The sequence below is a fragment of the Myzus persicae genome, unplaced genomic scaffold, assembly GCF_001856785.1.
Source record: "Myzus persicae strain clone G006 unplaced genomic scaffold, MPER_G0061.0, whole genome shotgun sequence".
Taxonomy (NCBI): Eukaryota; Metazoa; Arthropoda; class Insecta; order Hemiptera; family Aphididae; genus Myzus; species Myzus persicae.
This window is the reverse complement of record NW_019104114.1, coordinates 129,872-142,049: the sequence shown is the minus strand read 5'-3', so window position 1 is coordinate 142,049 and position 12,178 is coordinate 129,872. Positions and strand designations below refer to the sequence as shown.

General features: G+C 26.1%; 1 protein-coding gene across 1 annotated transcript; it reads left to right on the top strand.

Moving 5' to 3' along the window:
- Positions 1-205: 205 nt before the first annotated feature.
- LOC111038885 lies at positions 206-10,514 on the top strand. The gene is made up of 19 exons (XM_022322152.1): positions 206-568; positions 1,416-1,679; positions 1,909-2,085; positions 2,158-2,343; positions 2,614-2,727; positions 2,787-2,972; positions 3,056-3,229; positions 3,861-4,211; positions 4,288-4,594; positions 4,661-4,887; positions 4,980-5,255; positions 5,328-5,513; positions 6,456-6,631; positions 6,716-6,882; positions 6,959-7,149; positions 8,957-9,091; positions 9,235-9,381; positions 9,460-9,680; positions 9,763-10,514. The coding sequence occupies exons 1-19, from the start codon at positions 479-481 to the stop codon at positions 9,839-9,841; spliced, it is 3,654 nt and encodes a 1,217-aa protein (XP_022177844.1). The 5' UTR covers positions 206-478; the 3' UTR covers positions 9,842-10,514.
- The last annotated feature ends 1,664 nt before the right edge of the window (positions 10,515-12,178 follow it).

The window sequence follows — 12,178 nt, the reverse complement described above, 5'->3', positions numbered from 1 at the left end:
TTGATGAGATGTCGCTACTCAAAGTTGGGTGGTTTTGGAAGGTGGTTATTGTGTGGAATCTTAGTCCGCGGTATTTCCCATAAAAATTGATAAGCATATCAGTATTATCACATATTATCAATATAATAATGATTTATAAGCAACTCGAAATGGCGGTTAAATATCATGTAAACATTGTTTGTACTTTTTGTTTTCTATTATCTGGGCTCTGATAGTGTGATTTAGTGATTCCTACTTACTATTTCTAGTATCCTGGAAATGGAAAATGTGAATGTGAAATATTAAATAAAAATGACAATTATTTAGTTTGTTATAAGTGTTATTGTAATAGTATTTAATTTAAATAACTTATATGACATTTTTATATAGTTTACTTGTTTGTGTTCATTTATTCATTAAGTTTTGAATATTGTGTACACTAATACTCTATACATTTTTTAGTCATGAATTAGTGTTGACTTTAATAACAAACATCAAAATGACCGAAAAATCATTCAAAACTGTTAAAGCTAAATTGCTAGAATGCAACAGGTTACCAGAACCAATAAAGGACATATTAAAAATAACGGTAAAATTATTTTGTTTGAATTTATACTTTACTCATAACATAATGTATTTAAATAACTAAATCTTTCAATTAACAATACACAAGTTCTAAGTAAATATATATATACTTATGTTATGGATCTTGGTGTCTTGGTTTTGGTAAAGTGGTAAATCAAAAATGTATTGAATACAACTATGACAGATTATATTTTATACTTTTAAACCTATTCTGGTTAAAGTGACTTGTAGTGGTCTGTCGACCGCAGGTGTCATTGCAACGAAGAGGATGACGCGTATTTGTTGAAATGATTGTGTGGACTATTTCTATTTTGTACAGTTTATTTATAATGTTCCAGGTTAAACACATTAAATCGATAACTGAAAAGTGATTATGTTGTACTTTTCTAGGCTACTTTTTTAATATAGTACCCGTCCTACCCTTGAGGTTAAAATATAGTTGTATAGACATGTAATGTAGATCATACTATTTTTAAAAAAAGGTGCGGAGTATACTCAATCATAGTCAAAAAATAAGTTATTCCTTAGGCTAAATCCCTTTAAATTGTCTTACATTTCTGGTTTAGTTTATTCAATTTTTTATTAATTTTTTGTATACATTTCTGTGTTCCTCCTTGCCACCGATTAGTAATACCTACTAAAATTTAGCACTCGACACTGGTAATAACTTATTTATGTATTTATTAAAAAATATATCAGACACTTTAAAACAAATGTAAATGCCAAAAAAAAACCTGCCTTTATTTAATAATAAAATAAAGTGTATAACTTCATATTATTATACATTTTTTATTTACCATATAAACAAAACATAGAGCTAAAAATAAATAAATTGAATTGTATTTGTTTAGGACAATAATTCATTAAAAGATATAGATGAAAACAATTTCAATCAGTTATGGATTTTGATACATGATTTTATTAAAGAAGCTACAGTTCTTGAAAATATTACACAAGATGTAGAGCTATTGTTATGCTATCAATCTGTCTTAAACCTTGTCAACTATATAATAACTTGCGCTGATGAAGACATAATAAGGGTATATGAACATAATTATGTACATAAAACCATACTGGTTTTTCAAACTTTTTACTCTACAAATCTCAAATTTAAGGTAAATATTTAAATAATTTGTTATGAAAATCCTATTATTACTACATTAATATTAAATAGGAATTAAGTAACTGTTGTAAATTATAATATTATAATGCTGTAAGTACCTACTATAAAAAAATCGTATTGTTCTCTAATCTGGTATTACATGGTTGTAATAGAATATTTTTCTTAATACCATTTACTTAGTTGCATATTTTAATCAATTTTTTTAATAACCTTTTTTTTAGTTCAAATTAGATATTGCAAAAATGTGCTGTAGCTACTGGCAATTACTAACTTCTTCACCAGCACAAAATGGATCTGAGAATGTATACAATTTTGATACGATTTTAACTAAAAATTTTGTTTTTACTTTTAATTATTTATTTGATACTATTAAAGTGACTACAAAAAAAATGGATATGGTAAGATTATGGTACCTACAATGTTTAATTTGTTTTTTTGGTAAAAGTTTTATTTTTATTTGCATGTTGCAGAAAGTATTATCTACTGTATTGTGGGAATTTTGTAAAGTTGTGAGCAATTTATCGTCCAATATAAATGGGTTGAATTTAATTGTTCCCAATTTAAAAAAATTGATGAAGTGCCCAATGTTTTTGGAAGTTGACACGGGAAAATTGACAATAGCAGATATATTTACATGTAGTCAACAACTATTTCTCGTAATATTTTAAGTAACAAATAATTTGATTCCAATACTTATATGATATGCAGTGGCATAATATATGTGTATCCTCTATAGGTCAATTAATTAACAATAAAACTACCCTCCAACTCATCAACTCAAATATTTTTGTTTAGGTGATTATGTGCTAGTCAATGTTCAAAAACTAAATTTTAAATTGTTTTATTTAAATATGCCACTGCTTATTATAGGTGTTAATATTGAACTATTAAAATTGAATGATAATATATATTATGTATTTTTGTAGAAATTTCATCAAGCAGTTAAACAAAATTTACCAAAAGCCAACAAGGTAGAAGCTGAAGCATATGGTGAAATATATTTTATGGCTTGGATAAATTCTAACTCGTCCATAAGAGAAGTACTTTTTTATAAACATCTTAATATTGACTATAAATTCTACAATAAGTATAATTACAGGTTATTGAAGAACAAATGTTTGACTTGATATCCAAAACACTGACATTACGACGTACAGGTTTACCTTTTTGTACTTATCGTAATGCCTTAATTCTTTTGCAAAGTATGCAAACTCACAGAAAACATTTAATGTTCAGCAAAGTTATAACTAAGCTATATGCTCCTGTTATTTGGAGACAGTTAACGGTATACTTTAAAATTTTACTTTAAGAGTAGCATAATAATTTTATTTTTAAAACAATTTTTTTGTATTTATGCTACTTAAATAGAATGAATTTAGTGTGATCAGATGCAATGCTACTGACATTTTAGCAAGAGCTTATCCTTTGGAAAAAAGAGGAGAAGGTCGTGAAATATCTTCAAGGTTTTTAATGAAACAGCAAAATGCATTTTTAGATTTATTGGTAGATGTTTGTCCTCAAGTTCGAATAGCTGCTATAAAAGTATGTAAATATGATATGTTAATGATTTATCAGGTTATTAGATATATACTTTTTATTTTTAATATACATTATACATTGTAAAAAGTTTCATATTTACTACTTTATTGTGATGCGCTGACATGGGTATATGGGTATGTGCTAACTTTCATAGATAAGATATGAAAAACCAAAAAATTGAGACCTTTCCTCTAAAATAAAATAATAGTGCAGTAATAAAATTACAATATGGTCACTAAAAACAAAATTTGTTTAGTAGTTTTTTATAAAACAATATTTATTACATTTTTAACTCACCCATTGCTTCTTTAATATCTATTTCCAAACCTATTTTTTGAAAACCAAATTTAAAATTTAGACATTTTGAGTTATCTAAGAACAAGACCAGGTGCATGAGATCTTAAACTCAGAGTGTGCGATAAATGAATACTTTTAAGCTCAAATAGTACACAAACCATGTACTATATATAACTTGAATTGGTTCAATTGCTCTAAATTATTGACTTTAAATGCAATTGATTCATATCTAAGCTTACCTGCTATTTTTATATTTCGCTCAAATTGTTGTATCATCATGTTACTCAAATGTATCATATTCAATGAATTTGATTCATATATGGTTGAATTCTTATAGGGAATTTGTAGCTGTATGAGATATTTTTGGAACTCATTTGAAGATGATCAAATTATTGAATGCTTTAAATTATTTATACGTTTGATTGATGAAAGTGTATTTGAAGTACGAAGGGTTTTATTCTATGGATTTTGTCAGTTACTTGATGAGGTTAAATCCCACAGTTACTTTAAGAACCCTTTCCTGATTACAAAAATGAAAAATACATTTAATGATGAAAATGAAAAAGTTCGGCGTTCTTTTATACATTTCTTATTGAAAATTAAAAAGATTGATACTCAGTTCGACACCAAAGATAAAATCAACTTTACAAAAATAGTTGATTTAAGAGATATTGCTTTTGCACTTGCTGTAAGTAAAACTATTTTTTTAACTTAAATAATTTCTATTGCAATTTTCACTTTATAGTTTATTATAATTTGTTTAGCGTGAAGATAAGCAAAATGGAATTTTACTTGTTGATTTAATTTTTGATAACTTTATTGGAAGTAGAGTACCAGACAAACATACAACACTTAGACGATTTTATACGTTTTATAATATAAATCCAAGTGCTTTTCGTAAACTGATGATTTATTCAGAAAAACATCTAGACTTTAATAGTGCTTGCAAACTTATTTTATCATTGTTAAAAACTGTATATAATGGACTAAAGAAAAAAGAAGAACGTATGAAAAATATAGATAAAGAAAATGATATGCCCCCTAAAAGGCATAAATCAAATGATGATTCTGGTAATAAAATTAATGTGTTAACAAGAAAATCTCAAAAAGTATTACAATAATAGTATTATATTTCAGATACATCCAATGATACACGTAATTCATCTTGCAGTTCATCATCAGTTAGTAATAATGACGACGAAGAACAAAATGAACATAATAATATATGTTGTATTTTGGATTGTGTGAACTGCCTTATGATACTCCATCGTAATGAATTTAAGGATGAAGAAGACCGTCAACAAATTAAAGATATTCAGGATTCTTCCATCACATGTTTGATTAAATTACTTAAGTTCTATAAGGTAATTTTTTTGTCTGTCACCACTTCAAAATCAAAATAATTAGGAAGCAATTCATACCTAAATAATAAATATGGTTATTGCATAATTTATAGGAAGGCGATGCTTACTATAGTGCAATTAGTTTAGCAAGTTTAATGCCAGTGTCAAAATTGAGTGCCCATGTATCAATAACAAGTACAGCATTATCCACTTTAAAACAGTTGCCTTATGATATAAATCAAGCAGAAGAAGAGATTGATATGCGAAAAGTTAATTGTCTGGTTTACTCATTGTGCATGTGGAAACGGGGTTATGAGATACTTCAATTTGTGAATGTTTGGTTTGATGAAGCATTCAAAACTTTAAATCTTAATGAAACACAATACCCGGTATAGTTTTTTAAAAATCCAAATCATGTTGAATGAGACAATATTAAGAAATAATACATTTTTATATTTTAGGATTCTAAAACTGATAAAGGAAAAAGGGTCAGATTCAAAATAAATTTTGATGAATGCAAACCATTGACTGGTATCTTATTGATAAACTCAATGCTTACCAATTTACAAACACAGAAAACACTTACAGATTCTGATGTTAATAAAAAAAATACCCACGATCTTTTCTTATATTTGCAGCGTGTTAAGGTAAATTAAAACTTTATTATTAAATCGGTTATGTATTAATTACTTTACAAATTGTTATTTGATCAAAATTGTAATAAAGTTAAATTGAATGTTTATGTGTACAGATTGATTATATACATTGTTATGAATTGAATGCATTAAGTAACCATGAAATATCCTTGTACCTAGAAATATCAAAATTTGTATTAATAATTTCATGATAAGTAAAATTAACTTAGTACAATAAATTCACAATTATTATAATTTATGGCTGAAAAAGCAATAGTAAATAATTGACGTATAAAGACTTCTTAACTACATCATTTTTTCTGTCTTCGACAAATAACATACCGCAATTTAAATTCAGCAGTTCCAATTTTGTGTTAACTTTTAAATATAAAAATGAATTAACCTATTATCAAACTTAGAGGATATTTTGTTGGATTTTACTATATTTTAATTTTAAAGCTAGTCATCAGCATTTTTAAACACTAATATTTTAGATTCTCATAACTAGTTTCTAAGTGACATGATAAGAGCAACCCATTTATTATAAATAATTCTATTAACTTAACAAATTTATAAGATAATATATTATATTATATTTTGTTTAAGCAATTAGTGCTACAATTATAACAAAAAAACAGAGGTCATAAAGTATATTATCATTCACTATATCCTCTCCGTAATAATGCTCCTGTAATAGGCTTAATCCAACTCTTCCCTTCAAATGAAAGTAAAGAAGTTAAAATTGAGCTCTTGAATCTATCATTTGGCCTTTAGTATATACTGTTTAAGAAGCGTATTTTTGGTTTTTTGTCCCATGAATCAATTTTGATACAAGCTCTAACACTACTCTCATTTGTTTAAAGTTATACAGAACTGATTTTCGTATACAACAATGATGAATAATTTTTCTTAAACATTTATAGTTTTTGCTTATTTATGTATTTTTTTAATTAGGCAGCAATTGAAAACCGAATATCTTCAGATAGTGTTTTAAGTAACTTATTAACAGATGAAGTTTTAATTGAGTTGTTCCTATTACATAATCGGTTACATATAATTTATCATAGTCAGGAAAAAGACATTGATGAAATTATTAAGTATCAAACTTCTATTTTACATTGGGTTATACAGTTAGTATTTATAATAGTTTAATGACATTTGAAACATACTATTAAAAGAAACAATAATTAATTTTATTAATTTTATAATTCTAGCGATTTACTTATTTATGATTTACACCATAAAGATGAATCTACTATTCAATTCGCTGCTAAAATAATAGACATTGTTAATAAAATGTCATTAAATATGTGTTTAATGGCATTTGTGAATACAACATATCTGGATGATTATATTACGTTTTGTGCTACAGTTTTGCATAGTAAGTTAATATATTATACATATTTTTATTTATTTGAATATAACAAATTATGTACAAATTTCTTTTTTATATTTAGATCATTTGGGTCCTTGGCTTTTAACTTCAATGATTGCAACCTTAGCACATGTCTCAAAATATTTTAACTATCTAAAATTGGTGGAAAAGCTTTTAAATGATACATCAATGCTGACAAATTGTGTCTGTAGTATCATATCAGTCCTTGGCGAATCAAAGTTTAATGCTGAACGTTTTATTAATGTTATTGGAGTGAGTTCATTTAGATGTTTTATCAAGAAAAATAAAACAATAGAATAAATATCTTGGTTATTTAATGAAAGCTATACATATAACCTTTCATATTTATTTTTTATTTATGTATTTTTAATTATAGACTAATATGAATGAAAACTTATATTAAAAGGATGCCACATCCGCATGTGTGGTCTCTGTCTTACATCTGATTAACATGGCAAGTTGCAGTCATTCTGAATGATCGATTAAACTCTGTTTTGATTAAAATTAGAGCCAATTGGTCATTAATCAAATTTTGAATTAAGAATATTATCTAGTGAACCTCATAGAATTTTTTTTGTATTTTAATTTTAGAGCAAGTTATAACTATTTTAAAATTGTAAATTATTTGTGCATTTTAAAATTCTCTTTAATTGTTTTAACATTAAAATATTTTTAAAAAAACCTGTGAGATACACTAAATAATATTCTTACTTCTAAATTTGATAATAGGTCAGTTCACTCCAATAATAATCATATTTATTATTCAGAAGGTATAATTGTCCATATTACCCATTTGTAAGACAGAAACAACACCTGCAGTCATGATGCCCTCTTAAAGTTAATGTATTATTGTTTTTTATGTTATAGTAAAAACTAGAATTTAATAACAACTTTAAATTCTGGTAAAAACTTTTAGTAATTTAAGATGTTAAGATGATGGTAAGAGCCCAATTTTATTATTTTTACATAGCTACATTTGTTGCAAGATTTCACTCATTTTTATTTTCTATAAAAGGTCTAACTGATATGTGTAATTTTAAAAAAGAATAACATTGTTACAATTTAAATGCTCTGTTCACCATAAGTTCAGTTAAAAAGTAATAATAAATACTGAGTACATATTTTTTTATCTAGTTTAAGTACACTTATTAAAACTAAATTATTATTTGCTGTGAGATGATATTAGTTCTGTGAAAACATTAGACCTTTTACTAATAGATGGAGCAAAATAGTTCCCGTGATGAATATGGGTTACACTGAACTTGTTGTTTCACACTTCTGTGCATATGCATAAGTTACAGTAGGTTGTAGATTGTTAGAGCGTAAACACTTGATTATCATAATATACAATATTCATGAATATTTCTTAAAAGTTTCAAACAAATTTAACTAATTACAAATCAACTTTTCTTAAGTCTTACTAGTCACTTGTCTAGTTTTCGATTCCATTATGTACATAATATATTGATTTATAAATTATAATGATACATAACTGTAATGCAATTTACTGTCACTGCATCATTAAACCCTACCGGCCTTTTATCCTTCATCTATTAGTATAAATCATAAGGTCTAAGGCAGGGATGGCAAATCCATGGCACGCGGAAATTTTTCCCATTATATATTATATAATATATAATAATATAGGACCTATAATAACCGTAACTAACTTTTTTATACTAATACATTAATTATACAATCAAATTATAGTATAACAAAATATAATATTTTTAATATTTTTTTCATGGTACGCTCTAAAAAAAAAGGTTATTACCAATTTTGGCATGTAGTGTTCAAAAGGTTTGCCATCCCTGGTCTAGGGTGAAAACTAGTTTTACTGAAAGATGATATGTAAAAACTAGTTCTTACTGATCTCTTAGTTACTATAAGTTTTTACAACATGAGTATGTAAATTTATAATTATTCTATTGTTATAGGTTATAACAGTATATTAAGTGTAACAATTATTATTATAAATTAAATGTTCATTGACGTTAAAATCAAAAATGAGCTGTAATAAACTGCCAACTAGATTTTTAATGTACAAAATAATTTTTAGGATCCAAAAATATTTCGTTGTAACTTGATTATGCTGATTTTGGAAATTTACAAGATTAATACAGTGGAATTCCAACAAGTTTTTATGACACTTATTGAAACTATAATGAATATTATTGCTAATCAGATTCGAGAAGTGAGTATTTAAATAATTTTAGTTTCAAATTTACTTTTTCATATTCTAATACATCATACATACTATACTTATAACTCAATTTATGTGTTTTAAATATAATGTATTTGACAAATGCTTATATCTGTAATATTTTTTCATTTTAGGTCGATGAAATTGATTTAAATGAACACCTCACAGAAATGCCATTTGCTAGTTATCAGTTAGCATCAGTAATTTTAAGCAATGCAAAGTTGAGGAAACATTTTTCGTCTAATGCAGTTGTAATATTTTCATCTGATGTATTTAAAAATGTAATTATTAAATTTATAACAAAAACTCTTGAATCATTATGCATTTGTATTAACGGTTTTTTTTAAATTTTACTACAGGACTGTGTCTTATTACTATCAGCAATATCTTATGTCTACACTTTATCGTTTCAATTGAGCAAAACAATAACAATTGATCTTGAACCAGTTGTGAAACTGCTTTATAAAACTTTGATGGATCATGACAAAACTAGAACTCCACTTGGTGATAACTGCACCATTAATAATACAAATGCTGACCGAGGCGTTTCTATTTTAGAAACCTCTGACTTCAGTAATGAGTAAGGAAGAATTTAATACATTATATTATTAAATAGTTAATAGTTATTCATACAATTTATCGAAATTCTTTATTTATTACAGAGTAACAAATTTCAAACAAAAAGGACGTAATGTTTTAATCGCAATTGCTAAGCAATTGCATGTTACTTTATGTGAGTAATACAATTAAGTTTTTTCTCTTAACAAGAGAAAAATTCTAATTTAAAAAAAAAAAAAACATAAATTATCGGTTCATAATCAATATATTATCGTGTTTAAAATCAGCAAAGAAATTGATGTTTGCTAATTGATGTTAAGATATTGTTTGTATTAAATATAAATAAGAAATATTTAAAATAATACTTTGTGCCATGTAATGTTATACCCAACTGTAATTAAAATACTTATAGAACAAAACAGGATACATTTTTGTATACCAATTCATACTTTGTCATAGTTTTAATAAATGTATGGAGATATTTGACATATTCATAAAACTAATTCTATTAATTAACGTGTAATCAAAAATGTGAATTATTAATATGAACATAATTTATGTAAGAGTAGTATAATTTTATTTTAATTATATTTTGTATTTTATATTATAACATAGAACAATAAATGATAAATAATTTTAGTTATGATTATTAAATACATACATACTCGTAAGTATATCACAAAGCTGAAGACAGAACAAGTCAATTCAATTTTGAATAACATGGTATTATCGTGCCATATACTTTTACGGTAGTTTCCTTTGTGTAATAGTTTAATCAAACATATCATGATGAGTTTTGTAAACTCTATTTTACAATGATTTTATTATAAGATTAAATATATTAGTTTTAAAATTATATGTGTGTTGTTTGTGTAAGTGTACCTCAGCATACTTTATTTTATATGAGACATCAGTAGTAATGTAGTATACATAGAATAATAATGGTGGCAAAGGAGAAAAATTTAATGAAAATAATTAACTAATAGTTAAGTTGAGAGACCTCTAGAAAAATAAGTTAGAAATTAACTGTCAACAAATCATAAATTTAACTCTATAAGTTGAAAGTTGATATGGAAAAATATTAACTTAACTTTCTAATTTCCTAAATTATAATAAACAATTTTATTGAACTTTATTAGTATAATGTTTAGTGTATAAACTAAAACCTATTTTACTTAATATGATTATTTAATATTTAAGCTATAAGAGCTATGCCTATAAGTATTTATCTCAATTGATAATTTAACAAATATTAATTCTTGTTTTAATCAAATAGCAATTTAAGGTTATATTATTAATATTATGCATTATAACACACATATTTTATATTTAAATTAGACATTTTTTATGTCTGCAACTTTAGCTTGAATCAAAGCGTTGGTGATTACCATTTTAAATTGTTAACTGTATTTTATAAAATACAATCTATTTTCCTTTGACCGTCTCTACCCAACACCATAAAATATATTTATGCATTTGTCAATTACATCTGCCATGCTTATACAGTGGCGATGATAATGAAAACGTTAAAACATCCATGGACACATAGGTAAGCAATTTTCATGGCACTGGCCTCACGCGTCGACTTCGTGGAGGAAGCGTTTGACAATAAGTCTGACCGGTGAAAACTCGGTAATGATCTAATTATGAACAAACCATATGAAGATAAAATTAAGTACCATTTTTTTTATTTATACAAGTTTAAATACAAAAATATTATCAAACATTTTATTTGATATATTTACGATATCAAATCGTTATACAGCCATACATGTCCAAATCAGGATACAAAATATACTAATATTATGTAGCCAGCTTAAAGAACTCGTAACACCAAATCATAATAAAAAGACAGTCAATGTGACATGTATAAAACATTGTAGTCAAAATATTACTTGAGTTATAGTTGTGAAGAACTGGGGAAAATGGGCAACCGTTTTCAAGTGCGTAAACCTGCAGGCGACTCGTGTAACCGTTCCCCACTCCCCAGTCTAGTATTCACTTCAACCTCAAGACCGGTACATTTAAAAACTATAAGAAGTATTATTTTTAAGGCCATTGTCATAATTTGTATTTAATAAAACAGAAATTAGTAATTATTAATGATAACCGACCGACCGCCATATCTGAGTGAAGAAGTTGGTGGCACTTGGCGGGCACCCACAACCATAGACCTATAGACTATAGTTTATCCTTAGTTTATAGGTATATGCCAAATACTTCTATATTATAATACTACATAGAAATCTATGTGGTCTATGCTCACAATTAATCAGTGTCTTAGTTGATTTGTACTCATGCAGGAAAAAAAATATCTTGTATTTTGCAACACCAGACACAGCACATTCACTTAAGGTAGGCATTAGAACTGTACCATTGAGTACATCATAATATATACATTAAATATTTACTCGATGATAGTATAAACTACCAGTCTACCAACTACCAAAACGTTACAAGACTCGCATCAGAATATCAGATTTTATCTACCTATTCGCTAAATACCTACATAGGTACCTA

Excerpts from the sequence above, each read along its gene's own strand:
- LOC111038885 (XM_022322152.1), top strand. The coding sequence starts at position 479 with ATGACCGAAAAATCATTCAAAACTGTTAAAGCTAAATTGCTAGAATGC. Across the intron at positions 4,888-4,979 it reads AATTACTTAAGTTCTATAAG|GAAGGCGATGCTTACTATAG; the intron begins GTAATTTTTTTG and ends CATAATTTATAG. Across the intron at positions 6,883-6,958 it reads TTGTGCTACAGTTTTGCATA|ATCATTTGGGTCCTTGGCTT; the intron begins GTAAGTTAATAT and ends TTTTATATTTAG.